The following is a 25677-nucleotide window of genomic DNA, read 5'->3' as shown; positions in this document are numbered from 1 at the left end:
TGATACAGTTGTGAAGAGTACCTAGGAAATAATTTAATTGGCAGATTAGCATACACTTTTAGTTACTTTTACTTCAGCTGTTGGTGCTCTTGTGCTAGCAACAGAGCTCAGGGCTTCTGACAGCAATCTTGGTTCTGTTGAAGCTGAAAACTTTGCCGGGTCAGTGAAAACAAACAAGGGTTCATAGACAAGCCCAGAGGTCTGCAAAACAGTAACCAACAAGCTACAAGAACCAGGAGAGATATAAAGAGCAACACACTGATACAAAGAGCTATAAAGAAGAACATATTAACAAAAAAGAGCTACAAAGAACACAGTGACAAAGAGCTACAAAGAACACACACTGCCACAAAGACATGGAGCTTACCTTAGGACAAGGTACCTACAAATAAGCTATTGCCACTAGTGGCAGGGAGCAAGATGCTCTACTAGCGCAAATCAAAACACTTTCACTGAGACCAACACTGCTACTTTCTTTTACTGGACTGAGAGTCCTGGGATTCACCACTGCTTGAAATTCAGGGATTAAACACTGGCCCTTTTCCAGGAGATTTGAAGGGGTTTGATTTAAGTATTAAAGTATTAGTGTAGCCAGGAATATGTCAGACCCAACTCCACTATTTCTGTTTAATGACTAAGGCACTATCTTTAACAGTTTTGTAAACAGGAACATGAGCTGACTGCAGTGAAGCGATGCACCTATCTTCCATGTTCTTTAAAATAATGAAACACTTCTAGGAAGGAGTAAGACTAAGAGTTCTTTTTCTAGCCAATACTGCCAAGTCTCTTCCTCTTGGATCTGCCAAAGGGTGATGGTAGTTAGGCCCCCTCCAACACTGACAGCCTCTCCCCATCAATAAATATGAACATTAATGTCTTCTCTTACGAAAGAGAGGAGCCAGGAGTCTGGCAAACTCTGCACTGCTTTAATCAACAAACAAGAAGACATGTTCCAAGTGTCTCAGTAATGATGTGGGTTGGCCCTTTTTCTCTTTTTAACACAAGTCAGAGCTCTTTCCTGACTGTGCAATGCCTATCTGACCTACACCCTACACACTAGGGTGATGTAGCTAAGAATTAAACACAAGCTTGTCAAGCTTTCATATTGCCTGTAGCTCCCCATAAAGGTCCATTCTTCCCTCTCTGCTTGAAATGCAAGTGTTTGAAAGCACCATGAGGTTCAAAGCTTCCCAAAGATGGAGTTTCTCCACAATTTTTGTCCGCTACAGCGGCAGTTTTACTAGGCCTTCTGTCTTTCTTCTGAAGTCTGGAGAACTCGTATGTTCTGTGTTCTTCCCCCTTCTCTCTTTTCTCTCCACTCTTACCTTATAAATGTCACTGATGCTGAGACACACCCTAAATACCAGGAAGAAGCTGCTACCACTTAAATGAGACTCTCCTTTTTTTTTTCCTTGCCTCAAGCCAGAGACCACTCCCTAAACAACATAAAAAGTCACTGCTCACCCACAGAATAAGCGTGAAAAACTGCCGCACCCACATTAGCTATATGCCTTTTGCAAGCCACCAGGCCAGCTGTCACTTCTGCATAAGCAGCACCATTAAATCAACTCCAGACAAGCACCTTCCACAGCTTCCGATCATTTTAACTGTTCTGCTCCAGACCTGACAAGCACGAAGCTGAAAGCCGGTACAAAGGGATTCTGATCTTTACCTGAGCTGCTGCTGGGGCTGCTGGAGGAGCCTGTCTAGGTGGAGGAGGTACAGCAGTTTGAGGTTGTGCAGGTACTTGTCCTGCAGCCTGAGGTAGTTGAGTAGGTGCCTGTGCTGGAGCATTGAGTGAAGGACCTGGAGGCTCAGCTGGTGGGAATAGCTGCAACCAAAAAGGCATTTTAATGAGAAAAGGAACTTGAGAGTTCTGACTTAAGCACCACCTTTCCAAGAAGCGCTTGTTTGCCACATGTATCACTCAGAGATGCAAGAGCATTCCCAGGCCTTTTAGGACACTAGCACTGATCCCAAGTTCGTGTTCAAGGGGTTTAATGTGTCCTTATGTTCAGGGACCTCCCCCCACACACACCCCTGCCCTGACATTTGCAAGCTTTATTCCCCAGTACAGAAGGATAAGAAATCAAGATACCAGCATGACCATGGATGCTGGACACTCTGCAGCTAGCAAGGCTGGATGCACACAGATCATATCTTAGTTTGGATGAGTGCACGCTATCCTTTAGTTTCCCCCCTTCTCAGTTCCCAAGTCCTAATTTTATTTTTGAGTAGCCATACAGTCACAGCAGAGCAACTCTGATTTGCAGTTCCTTTCAGGGAACACAGCCTAGCAAAACATGAAGATAACTATCAATGTCTGTTCAAATGTCAGAGGCAGAGTAATACAGACATTCTACTGAAAACCGAATTCAGAGTTCTTTGAAACACACAGACAAAACTCTTAGATTTGGACTTATTAAAGATAAAAACATTTATATGCAACTAATTTGAGGGGAGGGGGGGAAGAGCTAAATGACAGCTTGAACTTTTTTACCTCTTATGTTATTCAGAACAGGGAACCCGATTTTGGCATGGTAGCCAAAGAACCAAGTTTGACAATACTTCTTGATTGTGCCCTCCAACTTAGAGGAAGTTGTAGGAAATAAAAATCACCCTGAATATTGAAAACCTGGACAGCAGATCTCCACATCGCTGTATGTTAAGGCATGTGTCACAATCAGGAAATTAATCCCAAAGGGATTCTTGTTTTCCGCTTTTCCTTCAAATTTAGAGTTTATGTCAAATTAGGGTGTCAGAACTGTAGCCTTTCGTAAGATCTCCCTTTATAATCAATCCCTGGAAACAGATGAAGGAAGAACAGGACTAACTCAAGACTAATTTCTAGGAAACAGCTCTGTTTATCTTTTCACACCAGTAGAGAAAAGACAGACACTGCATAGTCTCTAGATGATAAGCACTCTCTATCACTGAAAGATAAGATATACTAATATACCTAATATAAGAAACACCAGACAGAACTGAAGGCATGTTATAAATTGCAACTGAAGTTTTCTGTCACCAAACACTACCACAGATTTATTTCACAGTTCTGAGCATAGATTCCAAACCAGTGAACTAAGACTATGCAAAACAGACATTTTAAATGTGTGTTTTGTGGGTCATTTGTTGGAGTTTTTTAAAAAAGGAAACAATAGAATCACAGAATGGTTTGGGTTGGAAGGGACTTTAAAGATCATCCATTTCCAAGCCCCCAGGGACACCTGCCACTAGACCAGGTTGTTCAAAGTCCCATCCAACCTGGCCTTGAACACTGCCAGGGATGGGGCAGCCACAGCTTCCCTAGGCAACCTGTGCCAGTGCCTCATCACCCTGACAGTGAAGAACTTCTTCCCAATATGTAACCTGAACCTCCTCTCTGTCAATTTAAAGCCATTATGTCTTGTCCTGTCCTACTCGCCCTTGTCAAAAGTCCCTCCTCCAGCTTTCTTGTTGGCCCCTTTAGGCACTGGAAGCTGCTCTGTGGTCTCACCAGAGCCTTCTCTTCTCCAAGCTGAAGAAGCTCAGGTCTCTCAGCTGTCTCCACTATTTTGAGATCTTACAATATACAGGTTTTTACAATAGCAAGTAAAGTTGAACGGATCTACACCAAACTTATCTCTGGAAGACCTCTCGGTATTATATAACCAATGATTCATTTTATAAGGTTTTCAAGCAGAGCTGAGCTAGATACTAGCTTTTAATTCACACAATACTGTTTTAAGAGGCTAATAAAAAACATGCCTTCAAACAACAGCAATAACTAGGTATCATAATTTCAGAAAGTCATCCGCAATTATAGCTTACCTCAGAATTCTGTACAGGTTCTTTCACTCTGGGAGACTGAAAAACAGAAAAAAAGCTGTCATTGCATAGATAAAAGTGAGACTTACTGATTAGAAGGCCTTGTCAGAACCATACTGAGCATATGGAATCTACACAATTGCTTTCAAGTTAACACATATGTATTAAGATGAATAATAAAAGGAACACCACAATTTGTTGGTAACCTAATCATATCACACCACCCAGAAACAGCCATGTTTCAAAAGCTGCAGTTGATATTTATGCAGTGGCATACAATATCCTAAGCTGCTACTGCTGTTCACTGTAGCAAAATCCAATACTTCTGAAGATCAGTCAGATTGGCTCAAGTTACTTGTGCACCAAGATGGCAAAATCCATTTTAAGCTACCAAAGTCTTTCAGAAAAAGATAAATCACACAAATCTGCCTTGCAGAAGTCTGCTGGGCAACAAATTCGCTTCGTATACTTAGGGAACTAGTTTGCAAACCTACTTATTTAAACCATACAAAACCTGAGGAGGGGGAAATCAACCTTACTTGTGCTGCTTTATAGAAAGAACACTCTCACCTGCCCTTCCTGCCCTTGGACTCTGCATTATGCCATGCACTCCATGAGAAAAAAGCAGTGAAACAAAGAGATCAGTGGACTGGAAAGGAAAATGCAGCCAAAGCAATGTGAACAACCTTTGCTTATCAGTAAAACAAAGATAACATGTATTAGCTATTCCACATGAGCAGAAGGAATTGCCAAGTACTCCTGCAATTAAGAGAGCCTGCAGCTTTGACTTCTAACTAGTCCTATTACCATGTGGAGATAGGTGAGACAACTTGGTCCATGCTGGGATTAATAAAACAGATGTTCCTTCTCCACATAGTGGTCTAAAAGGTTCAGATTAGGACAGTACAAGTTTAACAGAAGAATGTAAGTCTCATGCCACTCTTCTGAGCCAGTTTATGCAGTAACTAATGTCACTACCACAACAAACACAGATCTGAGCAACTTATAACATGTCATAGAATAGCAGGTTGGAAATGACCTCAAGGATCATCTGGTACAACCAATCATATGACCCAGGGGCTTCTCATGAGAGAAAAAGCATTTTATTCTCAGGACTGCAAGTTGCAAAAAGAACTCTGGACATGAGAAGGAACAGTTCATTCATGGTGACTATGTGCAGGCAGTGTCAGGAAAAAAGTGAGGCAGCTGAAAGGTAAAGCCTGAAATCCATCTAAATATGCTGAGCCTTCACTTGACAGTTACCAGGCAAGGTGAAAAACATGGCATTGCTCCCAGAGATGAACAGCCATGATCCACATCTGCAGTGCTGCTCTTTCCGGCACAAAGCTCATATCCAACAGTACTCTCTTAGAAATACCCTCAAGGAGCTTGTCTGAAAGATCACAGTGTGCTAGACACTGTACAGACAAGTGTAGAAACACTGGCCCTGCCTCACAGTTAACAACTAACCCAGATAATGGCAAACAGTAGTAAACTAAGGGAAAGCATGGACAGAAAGGGAACAGGATAAACATTAGAAGATGTTTACCTAATTAAGGCACAAATAGGATGACTTTGGGGGTGTGCCAAAAAAACCTTAATTCTAACTGATTTTTTGCTTGGGCAACCAGAGGTGATGTGAGTAACCAGTGAAATGTGACCACACAGCATCCACTACACAGATTTACTCAGTAGTGAAAGGTGAATGACTTAGGGGATAACATAGCGTAATTGGTTTAATTTGAATTCAAGGTTTTAAATGCAGAGAGGAAAGAAGTTCACCAAGTCTTTAGGTCCAAAAGGTAACAGTGAGCCAGCAAGTCACCATATGGAATGAGCTGAATAGATATTTCTGGCTCTGCTTATAATAAATGTTTCTCTGCTTTCAGCTGCATCCAAGTAAGACTTGGAAGATACACTTTTGTATATATTACAGAAAAAAAATTGGTGAATTTAAAAATTAAGACAAGCAAAAAATACAAATCCTTTTCGTTTATGTAGATGCTTTTATGAAGATTAATTATTAACTATTTTAGCAAATTAAGTCAATCTGCAAAGCATGGTTTTACGTTAAGGCTGACAGCAATAAAACACAGGTACAGACAGAATCACAGAATGGTTTGGGTTTGAAATGACCTTTAAAGATCATCTACTCCAGGCCACCACAATGGGCAAGAACAGAAGGTGATACCTAGTTAATGTAAATTATTCTATTCTACAACTGAGGGATTACAGACAGGTGGAATTTATGCCCTGTGTTGAAAATATAGCCAAAAACCACAGGATAAACACCAATCCTCAATACACCATCATATTTGTGGCAAATGCTGGCAGTTTGAGTACAAGTCTTATGACCCCTTGAAAAAGGATCAAATGCATGAGGTGTGCAGGCATTCCTGTCCTTTCACATTCAGGTATAAGAAAATTACTCAAAAGCTGTGGGAAAGACACCCATGGCAGGATTCAAGTACCTAGGCAGACATGCAGTGAGGTCTAAGATGCCATAGTGCCCCTCCTAACCTTCAGAAAGATGCAGGTCTCCCAAAGTTGTTATATCTACATCAGGTGTCTCCAAAAGGGCAATATACTACTACATTTACGTAACTGAACTGAGACCTACTGCTCCAACACCTATCCTAAGGGTTCCTTGAACAGGAGACCTAGAAGTGAAAGCTAAATTAGACAATTATGCCCAAATTATAGCAATCAGAACATACGGCAGTACAAGGAAATACGCCAAAGCTTCAAGAAAAACAAATGGCTTGAAAAGGAGCCTGTAAACATGTGTGTCAATCTGCTTTTTAATGCATAAGAGGAATGAAACGAGTACTGTTCAAAGCACAGTAAACAGTGTTAAGTCACAGTACCCTGAGCTTAGAGACAAGATAGAACAAGTTCTACGCAATTTCTGAAATAGAGTTAGGGTCTTTCACAATATTGCCTCCTAATTTGATCATATATTAACCTACTAAAGGAATTTTGAAGATTTCAGCTCATAAAGCATCAAGAACTTCAGTAGCCACCTTGTGCCAAACATATCTTTCTTGACCACGTAATATGAAGCTGGATATAGTAAGCCTCTCAAAAAGTCACAGTAGGTGTTGTAGCAAAATATGGAACTACTCTCTCAATAGTGGCCTTTTATAATCCAACCATTTCAAATGATGCTAAAAAGATGCAAAACTCCTGCATTTAATATTTAAAGGTCTATAGAGAACATCAGTAGAAGGAAGATGAATGAAAGAGAAATGAGAAAAGTTACAAGTTGCAAAGGGATAAATTCTCCAAACCAATACTGCCTTTCTTTCTCCTTTTCTGAAATTCCTTCACTGCCTAATTCAATTACAGAACGATTTAAAGGCCCAATCCACTTCAAGCTACCTGCTGTAGTGAAAAGAGAATATGCAAAGTCAACACTGCTGACTACTAGGGGAAAACCATCTGGAAACTTACTATAACCTTTTCGTTGATCATTATGCATTATTCCTCTGTGTTTTTTGCAGGTTAGTCTGGGTTTGGGAGATTTTGTGTATGTGTTGGGAGAGGTGGTACTTCTTAGAGGATTTTCAAATGCTAGACTGATCATTCCTTATGACTTTAGGGATGCCATAACATTTTCTATCAGGACTAATCGATTTCACTGTAACTGAAGGGACAGAACCAGGCCCTGTGTGTTTCGGGTATCAGCCATAAGCACAGGCCCTATTGACTTCAGCTCCATCCTGGAGAGGGCAGTAGGACAAAAGCTCTCCTGACACTTCCAGAAGAAAGCATTTCAAAGAGTCAGCAGCCTTAAAAACAAAGAGAATATCCTAGTTCAAGTGAATGGATATGCTGAGCTGACAGCAGACTGTCTGAATTCACATTCCCAATTATACTCAACAGCCCTGAATGAGACCAGCTGTACCCCAGAATGATGACAGGAGAGAGATCAATACAAGTTTTTTCTTTAGCCTTCAGTCTGTTTTTTCTTGTTTGGTTATACATTCAAAGAGAGGGATTATAACTTATTGTGTGTTATACTTAAAACAAGGCCACATGCTTCCCAGAAAAGTTAAAACAGCGGAGCTATTGGAGTTTGAGGACCCACCCTGAGCTGTGAAATTGCTGCTCTGCCTTCCTCACTTTCTTCATCTAGTTCATCATCACTCCATTCCCAGCCACCGTCTTCAGTCTTATGAAGACGTCCACTGGAACCTGGGACTCTCCGGACCTGTTCAGCACAAAGACAGAGAGCTGATATGTGAAGCAGACAGTTTCTACAGTTATTTTTTTTGTAAGAGACGTAGCACAAAAGCATCTCGAGGTTGCATCACCTGCCAGGGTGCTTGAGTATTTTATTGAAATGTCTAGTTCTTTATACAGAAAATGCCCTACTATAGTAATTACCATTAAAAATGTGAACACAAGCATAAAACACTAGAAGAACTAAAGCAAAACCCCAGGAGGTTTTCAGTACCTTTTTGGATCTTTCAGTGATTGTTGGTGCTCTTTGCAACATCTTCTCTTGTAAAAATTCTTTATTCTGCAAACAAAAAATATCAAAAACTTGTATTGTTAAAAACACCCTTTGATTCCTTCAATGTCTCTGGCAAAGAAACTGTTATTTCCTGCAGAAAGTGTTTTACACGTCTCGTCCTCATTTGCTCAAAGAAGTTAAACATCTTCCTTTGGACAACAGTGTATGATGTCTCATCCCAAATACTTTTTCAGTAAGAGGTGACCCTTTCCCTGTGCAAAGTATCTCAGAATTAACAATCGAGATATATATACTATTCTGTCCGATTTACTGGGGTATGTATCTATTATATTGCAGCATCTGATACCCTGCTAAGACTTTTGGCATTCTTCCATTTCCAGATACTACTCCACCTGGATCCAGCGTTTTTGCTTTATCTTATCCCTAAATTTATGCCAGTCAAACTTTCAAAGGCAAACCTCAGATGTCAGGCACACCAGGATGCAGGAAGCCTCTATGCTGGAGGAACAAGACTGAGGAATTGGGGCAGCAGGATTTAAAGCGGCTGAAAATATGTACAGCACATATGAAGTTCAGAGAGAAAGGAAATGCAATGATCTCAACAGACTGCTGTGATGTTTTACTGTATTAAATTTCTTCTTCAGCAAGTTACTCCAGACTGGCTAATGTGGGCTCCTGAGCGTATAGTTTTCCAACTGCTTGACTGCTGAGCCAAACTGGCTACAGGGGAAACAAGCCAGGGAAGCACCCTGGCATCAGCACTGGATTTGGCTGGGTATTTCACTCACATGAGTGAGGCTGGATAGCCCTGCAATCTCTGCCCATGAGGTGCTCCCAGAACCTCTCCATGATGGTTTGTGGCACGCAGGATGGAGAGTTTCAAGATACACACTGTCACTTCCTGAGAAGTGGCTCTCAGCATTATCAAAACATATTGCCATATAACATAGACTGCACTTAAATATATGATTCAGTATAGACAGAAGTTGGACTCTTCTGTCCTCACGTTACAGCTGTCAGTTTGGCAGTGACTGATGTATGAATAGAATTTAACACTGAGTGTTAACTGGCATGCGTTTTCACTTCAAGTGCTGGTTTAAGTATTGCCTCATTTACAATAATGTTAATTTTCTATCACCGCATATGCTAATATGCTACTCTGCAGCAGCTTAATGAAAGCATGAAGGAAGTTTTACACATAGTGAAGTATAACATGAACCAGAATTCACATAACCAACTGGAGAAAGGTCAGCAAGGTGTAAACCATCATATCACTCTGGACACCAAGCATGTGTCCAGTACACAGATACAAACTATTCAGTTGCCTAAAATCCCGTCACAAAAAATGAAAAGCTAGTGAGTACTAAAAAGAGCCCAGACATCAATTAAACTTGCCCTAGAGCAAGCAACTTCTTACATTTCATAAACTGGATCACCCTCTAGACTTCCTTGGCTGCACTTGTTATATTCCTGTCAACTTCAGCAGGACATCTGTACAAGTACCTAGATGTGGCCACTTCCATTTAAGCATCTTAATCTGGGAGCTAAAACCTACTTTTGATTAATTGGTAATACTGCTGTGCTATCCCAGGTATCAGATATTTTTTTTTGGCAGCTCGATCTGCGTTCTGCTATAAAACCCATGTATTTTGATCACAAGCATGCCACAGAAAAAATAAGCAAACAGCAAACATTTCCTCATTCCCATGGAAATACAAATTGGCCCTTGTACTATTTCTGTCTCCCTCAATTAGACCTTGCTTGCTACATATGCACTAATCTCCAGGGAGTAATTCCATGAATGCTCACTGACAGCTCAAGGCTAAAAAATGGGAGTTTCCTGCTATTTTGTATCACAGGAGCTTCACTTTCCGTAAGGCAACAGAGGGTGAAGTTTTATATACCCTCCACGCAGTGGGCCTCATTCACTGCTTTGCATACAGACTGATTACAGAGTTTACTAAAATGTAAGTTACATTTACTGCCACAGAGACCTTTATGGGTGGAGAGGCAGCCAGAATGGCACCATTAAACGAGAAGTTAAAACACGAAAAGCCACTGAAAGACATTTAAATGTTTGAGAATTTCTAGATAATTTCTCTTAATAGCAGCATACACAAGGAGGTACAGAAGAGGGGTTTCACTCTGTTTGTTCACAATGAACCATTCAATAAGCTCAGCTATTCTGGCCCTAAGTGAAACAGCCCACGCTCATGCCAATAAAGCTGTCACCATACCTATCATACTTCTGAAAAGTCCTCTCCACAGCCTCTGCACAGATCAGTTTAGGAAGTGTTTTCTTACCTTTGCTTTCGTGAAAAATTTGTGTCTTAAGAGTTCTGCTGCTGTGGGTCTGTCAATAAAAACAGATGCAGAAAAGACAATTATAAATGCTCCCTTTCAACACAACGGTCTTCCAGGTTGCTGCAGCTTGTTGTAACATGGCATCTTGTAACAGCATCAGCTTCTCCTGCAAAATTGCCCTAAAAATCAGTCAGTTTATTCCAAATAAATTTTACACCAGCAGTCTTAAATACTCACTGCATAATCTGTTCAAAAACAGTAAATAACTTCTGGGCAGGGGGGAGAAGTTGCTCCCATTTTGATGCTGAACTTGAGTCTCTTAGAGCCAGTTTGACAGGATCACAGAAACAACTTGTTCAAAATTGCAGTGAAGGATCATCACCTACAGCAGGAGGGCAGCAGTACTCACCATGTACCAGTTATTTCAGAGATACTTGATTACCTGTGTAATTAGTTCTATCAAACACAGGCAGGACAATCAACTCTTGTCTAATAGAAAAGGAACAACTATTTTCCCCTTTAAGGTAGATTTCAGGACTAACCCCTCAGTCAGTTTAGAGTTTAGAAGGAGCTTTCTAAAGACACAGACCTACGTGAGAAAGTACCAGGTTACAGCATTTCCCACACTGCAAACTGTGCTTAAACAGTAACAGAGTTTAATTAGTGACTTGGAAAGGCCATTTGTTACTGGGTTTATTTTGCCTCAGACTAACAAAAATCATCCACTTTATAGCAAGGGAGCCCCCAAAAGAATTAAAAACTGCACTAAATTCTCCTCTTTGAGAACCCATACAATATGCATATTTGATTCTACTCTTTATGGGCCAATCTTCTGTTCCCACAGTCAGGATTATGACAGTAGCCATTAGTGGGGCTTGAGAAGGGAGGTATGCCATGCTGCAAACTGATTATGGTTAATTCGGATCAACATATATTCTAACCTGCAGGGATAGGATAAGCTTTAGAAAGCAGAGAAAAAAACATCATTCTAGGGGAAAAAAAAAACCCTGCTATCAGCATTTATAAAGCACTCCACTGATTCATAAAACATTTCAAGTGTAGCGCTTGTTAAAAGAGAGATTCCATCTCATGATGAGTGAGAAGCCTTTGTTCCTGAATCTTTCATAAGAGAGAACTGAAAAATGCCTTCATTATTATTTTACAAAGGGACTTTTTTACTTTCCAGATTTAGTTTGTTTACTGAGGGGGAAAAAAAAAACCACCAAGAAGATATGAAAAGTGATCTGTGAGAATGATTGTTCCTTTACCTTTGCATTTTAATTCATATTTCTTAAATGCAGGGTGAACACTCTTTTAACCAGCTTCACAGGCTGGCAAACACTATGACTGTCCTCCTCAGAAGTAGCTCTGAGCTATCTATCCTGTGTGATAGGCTGTGGGTTTTAAACAGTGCTGTAGACAGCAGACCCATGTGCAGCTTTGAACAAGGCCATAACATCATGATACAATGCTACCCTGTGGTAGTATTTCTAACATCACAAAGTAGCCAAACTACTGTTATGTGGAAGACCAAAAGTGTGATCAGGTCACTTAAACAACCTGCATTAATGAAAACATGTTGGTAATATTTGCCAGTGTTTTTCCTGATTTCCACCCCCAAACCAAATATTACTTATAATTAAGCAAGTCAAAACTACACTGAAAGCTTTCTTTGCACTGACAGATTTTAAAAAGCTTGTTTCTGAAGCTTCACAAATAAAACGTATTGCCCAATGGGTAAAACACAGAGCAGTTTTGACTAGGAACAACACATGAAGTGCAGTCACCCGCTGGAGGCAGCAAGGGGAAAAAAAACAGCACTACACACACAGTGGACTGGGATGCACTCTCATTAACCCAAATGGAAGATGTGGACCAGGGACAGGCATGATGCCAGACATTTATCCATAAAAATAAGGACAGCCAAGAGAATTTGCAGCCACACAGCAAGACTGCGTGTTTATTGCGACTGAAAGGCTAGAGAGGCAGAGTGTACTGGCTTAAAAAAATAAGGAATACAATGAGTTTTGTGGGTTTGGTTTAGGATGTTTTGGGGTGGCTTTAATTTAGTTTGGTGTTACCTGTTTCTTACCTTTTTTCAGGGTCTTTTTGTAGGCACGATGAAATCATCTTCCTAAATGATTTCCCATACTTCTTCAGCATCTCCTTATCTTGCACACCAGTTTCCAAGGATGGAGGATCATTCTGTAGCGTCAGCATCAAAACCTGAAAGAATTATGTCTATTGGCAATGAGATTTTTCTTGGCAGTCATGAGACATAGATTTGAGGAACACTATATGGTAGACAAACATTTCTGTCAAGCATGTGAGTCGACAAGTACTGTTTCATTACAATGGCTACCAAGGGCAGCCTGAGCTCAAAGTGAAGGTTCTTACAACTTAGACTGTGTCTTGCAGTCATTAGACAGTAAAAACTCACCTACTCTTTCCTCAAGGCAATTACAGAGTCTCTCCTCTTCCTTCCCCTTCCCACATTCACTAGCTTTGTAGAAACCATTGTTTTCAAAACCTTTACACCTCTGCAAATTCCAATTGTCAGCTGAGAGGTTCAAGACTCATACAACAGGATCTAGAGAGAGTTACCTCCACCTCCGCCCCTTTGGGAGTTTGGCTAATTTATACTCAACAATTTATGCTATTGTTTTCCATCACATCTCTTCACCCACAGTGTAATCTGCAAGCCAAACACAAGGCTGGGATGTGCTTTCAGAACTGCTTGGTGTGATTAAAGAGTAAGCAATAGCAGAACTCCTACCAGCCTTCTTTATTTGAGATAAGCACTTCTGCAAGGGATTTGATTCAAAGGCTCTCTTTAGATCTCCCTGCAGGTATTTCTTAGCTAGAAGGCAAATTAATGAAAAAGCAGAAGGGCAACATAAAAAAAAACATGAGGGTTCACTTCCATGTACCAATGCGACATCAGGTGAAGGCATTTCTCACACAAGCACCCATCAAGCCAAACTGATTATTTCCTTCGAATCACTCACATATTCTGAAGGAAAGGAAGAAAATTACTCATTTACATTTTCACTTGTCACCTACATACAGATGAATAACTATTTTTAGAAAAGGAAGCAGCGCACAGCACATTTAAATAGCTTTCAACAGCTACACTGCTTAGGGCAGTAAGAGCCCATCAATCTAGCTGAAATTATACAGCCTGTGACAGAATTCCCTGCTTTCCCCCCTCCCCTCCGCACCCCCTTGGAGGGTCACTTAATGCACAGGTCATTTTGCTGCATAACAAAATTAGTCTGCAGTGAAATACAATTACATTCAATAAATAAAACACAGAATTCCTCTTGTAGGCTGCATGACTGGAACCCTTAGCTAACAGAGCTGGAGATTCATAATTCTAGCTACTATATGACAACACACAATACTAAATAGGCAATCTTTGTATTTAGAGCTACAACCCATGCATTCAAAACACAATAAACAAAAGTAGAGCTTGCAGATGCCACTGCAGAAGGCTAACAATAATCACAGCACAGAAGGATGTATCAATGCAAACAGCAACAGCTAAATTGGCAGGCAACACATTTTCATGAACTCCTCACCACTATGCCACAATCGCTGATGTTACAAACTTCAATGGCATTACTAAACCACTCAGCTACTCAATAGTCCCTGCACAGAGATGACATAAATCTTGAAATTACTTGTGTTCTACAAGAGTTAAGCCAGTGCAAAACTCTGGCATTTAAAGCAATATATGGATATGCATGTTCTAATGAGTTAGGAGCTCCTGGGTCCTGGATTCCCAAATGCTACTGTAATTACAGGGTGGGAGGGGATGCACCCAGGCCCTACCAAGGTAACACCCAACTTGCATAGCACCCTGCAGTCAAAAGACTCAGAAAAGGAAAGCTTGCCCCATGATATACCTAAAGTCGAAGGACTTAGCACTCATAGGCCTCATATCCCAGGTAACTAGTCTAACCATAAGCGATAAGGTTACTGTATGGGCTCTCCACACCCTCCTGTTTGATCCTCCACCTCAAGTTCAATAAAATACTAATGTTGTCAATACCACACCATTTCATACTGATGTGGTACTTTCCACTGGTTCAGTGATTGACAGGACTGTGTTGGCATTAAACAAATTACATTCTTTTGGATAACTGGTGACAAGACTTCTGAGAGATACCAGGAAAGATTATCAGTGCAGGAGATGGAATAGTTCACCATACCAGTGTCACTGGATGCCAGATAACATGCTCTGAATCATTTATAGTCCTAAAAACATCTGCTACCTTCAGAGGCTCCAGGATTAAAACACACCTCCAGAATGGTGTCCCTGGCAAGACTCCGGATCTAAACAAGAATTCTGCTGATTGACAATTTTAAAAGGTGACTTCAGATAAATCCAAGAACATTGTGACACACAAGTGCAAGTTAAGAGGACAAACACTTCAACAGAGCAGGTTGGTCAGATTCTTGGAAACACCCACAGACCACACTGATCCTTTATCTTGCACAATTATCTGGAGACCTGCTCACCTTCATCGGTGGATATTTATGGTAAGGAGCTGCCCCTGTAGCCAGTTCGATAGCAGTGATCCCAAAGCTCCAGATGTCTGCCTTGAAATCGTATCCTCTGACCTGAAAAATATTAGAGGATGTTAGCATGTGTCTCTCTTGCTATCCTACACTGTAATCCCTTTCCTTAGCATATTACACACCCTTCCACCCTTTCCTTCCTTTTCAGGAATGGCAGCACTAGTGTTAAAGAGATGGAAAGAATGTTTTCTCTCTCCTCTCCCCCCAGCTCCTTATACTTTAAATGAGGTGCTTTAGAAGTCATAGTTCGATAAAAATTATGGTTATAGACTGTACAATTGTAACTGCTTTGCCATACACCTCTCCATGTGTAGAACACAAAGGGACACTGGTTTAATCCAGGCTCTGACTTCCACACAAAGGACAGAGAGAGTCATTAAACAGCATAATGAAACTCCCATGGTTAATAGCTGGACTGTTATCCCCTTGGGACATACGCCTCACTACACTTTTAGTCAACCGCTTAATCAACCTGACTGCAAACATGCTCCATCCTGAAACTTCAGTACACACCAGCTCAGTAAAAAGCCCCTTATTCCTGTCCATGGACTAATATTTCCCTCCACTAATTAATAGTAGCTTCTGCACTTGACATTAAACACAGACTTGTTCAGGAAAATTTATAGTGTTTACTTCCCCTCATGCACAGGAAAAAATATTTCATATGCCAAAGCGGTTACTTCCTCATTATCATTAGGTAATATTTTGGCACTTGCTTTGTCCACTGCAGGGGAGAGACATTATGTACTAACTTCAAGAGCAGCACCAAAAATCAAAGTGTTTTGGCTGCTTAGAATGGTTTGTATTTCTTTTCACTAGACTATGGAAAAATATTGAATCAGAGCAAAGCTAATAGGGATATCGTGTTCAGCTAACCTAACAAGCCTTAGAAAAATGCTCACTGTGAGGAAGCCAAAAACATTCCCAAAACTACCTTTAAGGTGATCTTGAATTTTGGCAAAAAAAAACAAAAACCCCTCTTGCACTATTTTTCATATAATACTATAATTGAACTGAAATTTATTATAGCAATCTCTTGTATCATTTTCATGAGCCTTAAAAGTCTAAAAAGTTTCCTGAAGTCAGTTTATGGATGCCACGATTTCTGGATGCCATGCCATGAGACTTCAAGTCAGTTATCTAAACAATGTAGTATAGTAAAATAGTACAGTTTACAGGAACACAGTGGAGGAAGAAATACGCTGTAAGGGTGGGGTTTTTCCCTACCCTCACACTATTTTTTATGTTTTGAAAATAACTTTGGGATATTTCTTAGCTTTATCTCTCAGTGTTGCAGCTCATCTATATGCTCTTCAACTCCCCCATTCCCTAACAGGATTTTAAGTGTTTGGGTGGGGGGGGAGTATTATACCATATAATCCTGTTTGTAAATGAAAGCTATGAAGTTCAAAGCTGTCTACAGCAGTTCTCCTTGACATCTGTCCAATTCATATTAGCCACCACCTTACAGTTAAGTTTATGTCAACATTTCTTTTTCTCGTCAACTTTTTTTTTGCCATAGATCTGCCAAGTGAACGTACACTAAAAGACAATGCCAGGCTATCATGTATTGAGATAGTAAAGGAACTTAATGATGCTGAAGTAAACCAGATGGAACTGGGTCGATAGTATCTACATATTGAAGGCTAACCTACAGCAACCCCTTTGTCCTTAATCCCGGGCTGGATATAGTGGTTCAGAGTGACACCTGCTGGAAAACAGCAAGATGATATAAACGAAAGGATTTCACATCAGCATCCAAAAATACCAACTTACCACCTTAATATTTGCAATAAGTTAGATGTGTATGGCCTGCCTATTAGTACTGGACTCCCTAGAAAACCTGCCTCCTTTGGAAATATAGCTGCTGCATCAAGAACCCCTGTTTGTCACTGAAACCTTTATATCCCCTCTTTAGCACCCTCCTTAAGAACTTTTTTCCCCTGAAGATTGCAGTCACCCTAACTTTAATGAGCCTGGAGAAGCAAAGAAGAATATGACAGCAAAGCAGTTCAGAAGCAAGTATGCAAAGACAGCTCTTGACTTCGGGAGCACGTCTTGTACTCTACAATGTTAGACCTGTACTCCGAGGAGGTTGTAGGAGTGCTACAATGCACCAACCCCTCAATGCCACCATGGGGAGCTACTCAAGACACCAAATACTGAGAATGCCTTTCATCAACAGTATATTTAAGATACCTCAAAATTATCTCAATCTCTCAAGAGGTTTTGGATATAGGGAATATGTACTGAAATCCAACTACTGTTTTAGCTGTATTCCATTTTAGACACATATGTATAGGAGGGGCCTTATCCAAGCTACTTCTAAGTTTCAAAATATTTTGTTGTGAACAGCAGGGAGAGAAACAATAAGGCAGGTTTGCCTTAATAGAAATGCGTTCCCCAAGTACTTTTGTAAGGTATTAAGAGTGAACAAAAAGAGCCAAAAGCTAGCCAAAAGAGCAGAGAAGAAAGGGGAAAAGCATCCCTCAGCATTTACTGTATGGATACTCAGAAGACAAGAGGAACTAAAAACCTGAATAAAGTCAAGTGAACGTTATTTTACAGTAATAACTCCCCTCTCTGACATGCTGCAATTGGCAACCCAAATTCTAAAATGCAGAAGAGCACATTACCAAGCTGTATACATGCAGATTTACCACATGTGAAACCATTCATATTTTACTTCACATTTATGGAGAGGGAGAGGCACATTAGTCTTTACGTAACAGCAGAGTTGCCTTGATCTCACCTTAGGTAGGAGCCTGAAGAGAAGCAACAGGGTAAAAAAATCTACTGAACACTTCATATTTCTGGCTGCAATAGGCAAAACAAAAATCCTGCAGTTTTAAGAAAACCTTACAGAATGCCAAATAACCATTTTAGTTTGAAGTAAATACAGCCATCACTGACAACAGGGAATTCCAGGATCAGGTAAGAGGATACTAGGAAAAGCAATTCACCTGTTCCATAACTTCTGGCGCCATCCAGCAAGGTGTGCCCACAAACGTTTTTCTGACTTTATTCCTGGTAATGTCACCACCAGTGGCCAGAAATGCGCTAACGCCGAAGTCTGAAAAGAAAAACAACAACAGATATTATTAGGAACACATCCCAAGCAAATTGAAGAGTTGTCCCCTCTTTCCCTTCATGTTCAGAGCCACTTACTAAGTACTAGACCATACAGTTATGCATGAGGAGCTTCCTAATAAAGAACGATCAAGAGTGCTGGAACATGAACACTCTGTAGTCCCCCATTTAATTACTGGGGACAGCAGAGCTCTTAGTGCTGACAGAGAGGAAAATTCCACTTTCCATTATGGCCCACTGGTCACATTATAGCACGCCCGCACTCCCCCAGCAGATCTGCTAACTGTTCAAGCCTGCCTCTGACAGCCAGTGCTTTATTCACATTTGTATAAATACAGAACAGGTAATAACTGAACTTCAATTAGCACCCTGTTAAGAACTCACAGTCCTAAAATGGACTGGATTGGAACAGACCTTGCAGATTCCAACCCCCTGCCACGGGCAGGGACACCTTCCACTAGAGCAGGTTGCTGAAAGCCCCATCCAACCTGGCCTTGAACACTGCCAGGGATGGGGCAGCCACAGCTTCTCTGGGCAACCTGTGCCAGGGCCTCACCACCCTCACAGGAAAGAATTTCTTCCTAATATCTAATTTTAATCTCCCCTCTGTCAGTTTAAAACCATTCCCCTCCCATGTCTTGTACATGCCCTTGTAAAAAGTCCCTCTCCTCCTCAATGCAGCAATGAAATCTGGTACATAAAAAATTACTAGACTTCATAACATTAACTGTCCTGACCACAACTTGCAGACTGCAACCCCTTATTCTGGATGCTTTATCAAGAGAATATGCTTTGTTTGGTGATCTTCAATTGCGGAAATGCTCAGTGCTTTACTAGGAACTTGGACTGGCTCCCAGTGATACAGCAGTTACTGAACCAAGCAGCACATGCCACTAACCAGCCTGACCGTCCTAGGGGAAGCCTTGCAGACAGGTATTCACACCCTGTACCGTGTTACCCCCACGTGAAGCATCTTTCACAAGCTGAAGGATGCCCCACAAGCTCCCTGATAATTCTATTGAAATGAATCATTCTTTTACATGAAAACTATGCTTTCAAAGATGACACTGATGTTTCAAACAATTAAGAATGTTATGGCTAACAGTATCTGTGAATAGCAGCAGCAGTGTGCAGTTATAGCAATGGCATACAGTATGCTTGTTCAGAGTATTACAGAAGATTTGGCAACCAAGTCATTCAAGAGAGGATGACACATCTGCCTTAGAGAAAAAGGAATAAATAAATCAGGTGAAAAGGAAACTGTAAACATAGTATTTCTTCCCAGTTTTCTCCGAACTACACTGCTTACGTATTGCCCACTTACAGACCTGCAATAGGTCATTCTCCATAACTCGATTGTATTCACATACCGATACTCTCTTTTTTAAAACACAGTACAAGCAAAGCCCTGATTGCCATTTTTGAGACTGATGACGGGCCTGGAGAGTAACTCTCCGAAATTCAAGGGCTATTTTACATAAAAATATAACGCCTGACTGCAACAGTTCGGAATTCTTGTTTGAAAATTTTTGGAACTCAGCTGGCATTAGTTAACTGCAAATGCAAGTCTTGCTCCAAAAAAGCCATGGAATTACTCCATAGCTTAAGGATATTACCCTAACTGTGGAATCAGCTGCAAAGTTGGTTGGGGCTTCGAACAACCTAGTCTAGTGGAAGGTGTTCCTGCCTGTGGCAGGAAGGCTGGAACTAGATGATCTGTAAGGTCCCCTTTCAATCCAAACTATTCTATGATTCTATGATCCCCCTTTACAATTTGCAAGCAATGGCATCCCCATGAGGACACTCCAAGCTCTACTCTGCATCATGGCAGCAGTTCAATGAGCTTCCTTCTCACAGTCTTCCAATATTTGAGAAACTCCACTGAAATTATCACTTAGAAGAAGATGCTGAAAGCTTCCAAGCTCACTTAGCTTAGAGGCACCCAAGGAAAGGAATTTTAGTGCTCACTAACATACTAGACATGGATAACTGAAAGTTGACATTAAAGAAAGCTGCACAGAAATCACTGGGCTAAAACAAGCACTAGCAAATGTTTATCACTAGGATTTCAGCTTCTTCCAGATGTGCTGTCCTGTTCTCCTCTGTGTTCCTGGAGGCATCTTGTCTTCCTGCTACCTTGAAGTTTTAGCACATCTAGATGAATCACTATCCCCATCAGCACCGTAACTGTATTATAGTGGGAACCCACATTTTGCAACAGCGAGTTAGCTTTCCAAGAGATCTTCCAAGTGCATATCCACCATCCCTGCTTTTCCCAGAAAACTGAATGAGCTTCCTAAAAAGTTCACAGTAAATCTACTTGCATTTTACTACTCATTAGAGGAAGTCTCACAAGATCTATTGGTCTAAACACAAGAGCAATTAGAAGTTCTTTTATAAAAGACAATACTAATAGAAACTTGTCCAAATGCCATCAGCATATTATTGTGATGTGCTGTATTTGAACTTGTGTATATTATCTTACCTCAAGTTTCCATGTAGTCATTTTGAGGGTAAAGAAAATGCTATTCAAAGCAAAAGCATTCCAGCAGTAAAAACACAAGTCTGTTACACAGAACACAGATCATTCACCACATTTCACATCAAACGTGGGTTTATAATTCCAGTTGGAAATTGTGCCCCTAACATCTGCCATCTGAGGTCAGCAGAAAGCTTAAATGGATTTATATTTTATTCTTTTACATGGTTGATTTCTTCAATGTTTTCCCAAACAATTTTCCTCATTTCCAGTGGCCTAAAACAGGCACAACCAGCCTGCAACACTCTGCTGTGAGGAATGACTGAAACCATCTTCTCAAATGTCATCTTACTAACTTTATCCAAGTCCCAGCTATTAAGAAAAGAATATTCCTGCTCTCAAGAAATATGGGTAAAGCAATAAAGTAAAATCCAAACCACAAGTTATGGTTCAATTGTTATTGCTGAGCAGTTTGTAAGATCTGCATCTCATTCTCTCTGCCACTGTTAACTACCATCAGAAAGGCTAGAACAGAACTAAGTTACTGCAAATGAATTTAACTCTAGAAAATGGCAGAAGTAATGAAATTCAAGAGATCAGAGAGCTCAGAAGTGTTCACATTTCTACTCTTCTTAGACAGTTTATACTTTATATTGGCTCACTACAGTGCTAACTGGAAAGGACTGTATCACCAGAAACTGAGAGGAATTGGAAACGCTTGGACCTGGCTTGCAATACCAGAAACCACCACTGCTGGGAATCCAACAACTGTCAAGATACTTCAACGCTCAAAAATTATAATCTCCAGCAGTCTGCTTGCAAATAAGACTCCAGGATGTCTGGCTGAGAGGATCACTTCCTTTATCATTTTCTGAAGAAATGTAGAGAAGATTCATCTACTGGACTTGTTTCAGTGATATCTACCAAAGACTTCTTTAAAATATATATATATATTTCTCCAGACTCTCGCATCACAGCACAACCCAGAATGGAAATGACAGTTCTGCTGATGCAGGCTCTGCAGAAAATATGTCCAGTTTTCAGCAGAAAGAGGCAACTCTGCTGTTACATAAACCACATATCCTACCACTCTACAGAGGAAGTTGGAGGCTAGTGTCTGGAAAATGGTATTAGGCAACAATTCTTGCTACTGAAGTATCCAAGCTGTCAAAACTTGAAAACAGTTCTGGCCACTGAGGAGATGCAAAAGCTGAAAAGAAAATCTCCTCTTATTCTGCATTACAGGAATAAAGAGCCAGTCTAAATTTGCCAGTGTAAGAATGCTGCGGCAGGACCACATCACTCCAGGCACCATTGCTGCATTCCTCAGGGAGATACATTACTATGGTACCATATGCTAGATTGTTTTATCCAGATCTAGAAGTCAGCCCTTAAAAAATCACTCCTCCTTGGCCATCTTGTGTAACATTACCATAACCCTAAAAAGCCTAAGTACCTGTTACAAGGTAGGCACAAGGGAAAGAAGAACGTGCACTAACTAGAAGCCGGGGCCAAAGCCTGCTGACATCAGACAGGATGCTACAGAGTTTGATGGGTTTGGATCAGACCCTAAAGCAGTTCCCAACTTCAATGGGGGCAGAACTTCAAAGTCGTTCAATCTTGACTTAAAACCACTTGGAATTGATTTTGAACTTGGGACGCAAAGATATTATTCCCCCTCAAGCAAAAAAAAATAAATCTATTTCAGAAGACAGCACTAAGTGTAATTTTCACTGGTCACCTTCCTTCTTGTTCAGTTGTTCATCATCAGAAAATATCTGCAGTTGTACTTAGGGTTTTTCTGCAAACCTTAGAGCTTTTAGAGCACTGAAGATGAACAAACCCTGACAAGAAGAACATGGTGGCAGCAGTAAATAGTAATTTTGTGCTGAGAAGGCAGCAGGTGGTAAGACAGCAGAGAAAAGGAAGAAACCTCTTTCATTTTAAAGACTACAGTGGTACTGGATCTATAAATACGTATTTGTTCTCCTAAATTCTCATTTGGAAAGGCAGATCTCTACAGTCATAGGCGTTTCTCACCAATTCACATGCAGAATGACAGCTTTATTGCAACTTTAGCCTTTCTGCAATAATGCCAATGCACATAAAGAATGTAGGAAATCCCTTTGGTGAGTAAACACAATGATTACATCTGAAACTGAGCCCAACAGCACGTTAATACAGATACACTAATATGGCACAAAGTAACTTGAGGATGACAAAGCCCAGGCTGGGTGATGCCACCTTCCTTGGAGAAGTTCACAAGTGATTTCAACAAACAAATAGTGCAACATCTCTTCAGGAAATGGAGATGTTACAAGTGGCACAAAGAATAAGTTACTTCACATCATATTGCTGCAAAGGAGACACCAACACTTTCTACAACCACAAAGGAAAAACAGTTTTGCCCCTTTTTTGAAAGAGAAGCAGCTCAGATGTGCTCATGACACAACCTGTTCAAGTCAGCTCTGCAATCAGCTCTCCCCTCCCCAAGTTACATTTGTGCCTTGCCCCTTGTTAAAGCAATTTAATCTCCCAAATGTAGTGTTTCCTGAGGGAAACTGGGGGAATGACACTGCCGCATCATAGCTCGATGTTTATGTGGCACACTATTTTAGTACAAGGAATTAAGAGCAGTCAGGAACACAGCGAACCAGTGACAAGCTGGCACGGATTTGTGGAAAGTTACACAAATTCAGTTACACAAGTTTTGCCTGGCCTTAACTATCCCCATTTTATAAATAGATAAAGTGAGAGGGGTTAGGCAAGTTGCCCAGTATCAATTAGCAAGTCCTGAGTGACTTTGTCAAATCTCAATCTACTTCAACTGCTTGGCAGCACAGCTTGCCCAGGGCATGGCAGGCACACTGAGCACCTCAGAGTACATGTTCATCATCCTGACTGGTTTAAAACCTGAAGGTACCATGCTATTGTCCCTACAACAGCAAAATCCCACACATGGAGGGACATGCACCTTTCAGCCTTCAGTAGGCACTTGTGCTTCTTCATGTCCAATCACAAAGAGGTGGGTGACAGCACTAATATCAGTGGACAGAAACGGGGAAAATAAACAAAACACATTTAGTTTGTCTCATTAGGATGCTAGTATCAGAGCATGGTGTTTATCAAGCCATTCTTGTGCACCCTGATAGTTTCCCCCCAACTTCTCCCACCTCTTCCCAGTCTGTCAAGACTCTCAATTCATTTCACGTATTTTATATGGCCAGCGCAGTTAAATAAACTGAATAATACTAAGTCTCGCTTACTCCAAGACATCTAGTTTATGCAGCAACACTGGTGTTGATGCAGTTTATGTTGACAAAGAGTGCTTTTACCTGTGCAGCTCTTAAGACTCCAGAGAGCTTATAAATGCCAGGGCAAAGAGGTTTTACGCTCTGATTAATAAAAAAAAAAACCACCACCTAAACAAAACAATCAAAACAAAATAAAATAATAAAACAATAATTGTCACGGAAAGGCTGGAACACAAAAGAACATTGCTATCTTAATTTACATTGTAACCACCGTCAGCAGGCCCAGAACAATGGTATCTGGGAAAGAGCCCTGCTCTCTCCAAAAGATTAATTCAATGTGCAGGAAAAGACTTCAAGCTGAGAAAGCGATACTCTCCGAATTGTAACAGGCTCCAAGAACTCGATGCCAAGCCACAGGCTCAATCCAGTGCCCTTGGGGGGGCGGTAAGAAAAAAAAGTCAAGATAGAAGCAAACAGCCCTAAGTTTAGGTCTCGCTGGTCAGCTGGATCTGCTAAAAGCAATTTTATGCCTTGGTTCAGTGGATGCACATTTTGAAAGGAAAAGGAGCTCTACATAGTTAAAAATAGAGCGCCATGAGTAAAAACACCAAGTCCTAAGACTTCAGGAGGAGTTTAAAGCTAGGCTTTGTGCAGGCCATTAGAGGAATTTTTAGAGTTCCTACTTCTAGCAAATGCCTTTTCTCCTCCATTGCTTCACCTGCATCCACTTCTGCTAACAGTGCTCCCACAGCAGCTTTAACATCCAACACACAGCAATCAACTCAAGAGTTAACAAACACAACCTGAGAAACATCAGACACACCTTCATCGGGTTGCTTTTTCTGTTCAGCCTTACCTTAACTGAACAGCCCAAATTTACAAAAGAGGCTTTAGTTTTCTTTGGTTAGAACAGTATAATCCTGCAGCAAAATTACTGCCATGAATTCTACACACAAAGTTTCCCAAGTACTCAAACTCACTGACACATCATAGATTCACAGAATAGTTTAGGTTGGAAGGGAGCTACAAAGCTCATCTAGTCCAACCCCCCTGCAATGACCAGGGACATCTTCAACTAGATCAGGTTGCTCAGAACCACATCCAGCCTGGCCTTGAATCTCTCCAGGGATGGTGCATCCACCACCTCCCTGGGCAACCTGTGCCAGTTAACACCCTCACTGTAAACAACTTCTTCCTCACATCCAGCCTGAATCTCCCCTCTTTTAGCTTAAAACCATCACCCCTCATCCTATCACAACAGGCCCTGCTAAAAAGTTTCTCTCCGTCATTCTATAAGCCCCTTTTAAGAACTGAAAGGGTATTGTGGAGGTACAGGTACAGGCCAGCAGTGGGGTTTCCTCCAACACAGGGTTGAGCATTTTTTTCCTAAATCTTTAAAGAAGCTTTGGAGGTTTTCTTCTCCTTCAAAGGTCTTTCAGATTGAGATTTACATTCCTTACATTTACATTTAAGATTTGCATTTCTTCTGAGACAAGAAACATCGTGCCCAGCAATATTCCACATAGGAACACAAGGTTGCAAAGGCCAAACACTGAGTAAGACCTTCCTAACAACTGTTCACAAGCAGTTTTTGATAGAGGGATGGCGAAAAGGAAAGAAGTCATTATAAAAGCATTGAAGTCATTCTTTCCTGCTACATTACCTGCATATTTTTAAGT

The 25677-nt window shown here is 40.8% G+C and overlaps 1 protein-coding gene across 2 annotated transcripts in view; it reads right to left on the bottom strand.

The window, feature by feature from the left end:
- Positions 1–25677, bottom strand: part of OXSR1 (oxidative stress responsive kinase 1) — a 92316-nt gene that overhangs the window by 6088 nt on the left and 60551 nt on the right. For both annotated transcript variants that reach the window (XM_061354808.1, XM_061354809.1), the window contains exons 6-13: positions 18139–18248; positions 15116–15217; positions 12684–12817; positions 10592–10640; positions 8267–8332; positions 7898–8020; positions 3811–3846; positions 1673–1831 (exon numbers count right to left, since the gene is read on the bottom strand). In XM_061354808.1, the coding sequence (XP_061210792.1) occupies positions 1673–1831; positions 3811–3846; positions 7898–8020; positions 8267–8332; positions 10592–10640; positions 12684–12817; positions 15116–15217; positions 18139–18248 (779 nt within the window). The remainder of the gene's footprint in view (positions 1–1672; positions 1832–3810; positions 3847–7897; positions 8021–8266; positions 8333–10591; positions 10641–12683; positions 12818–15115; positions 15218–18138; positions 18249–25677) is intronic.

Source organism: Neopsephotus bourkii, unplaced genomic scaffold (genome assembly GCF_033783945.1).
Source record: "Neopsephotus bourkii isolate Nb327-2 ecotype Australia unplaced genomic scaffold, CSIRO-AGI_Nbou_v1 NB_745, whole genome shotgun sequence".
NCBI classification, from domain to species: domain Eukaryota; kingdom Metazoa; phylum Chordata; class Aves; order Psittaciformes; family Psittacidae; genus Neopsephotus; species Neopsephotus bourkii.
This window is presented reverse-complemented; position numbering and strand designations above follow the sequence as displayed.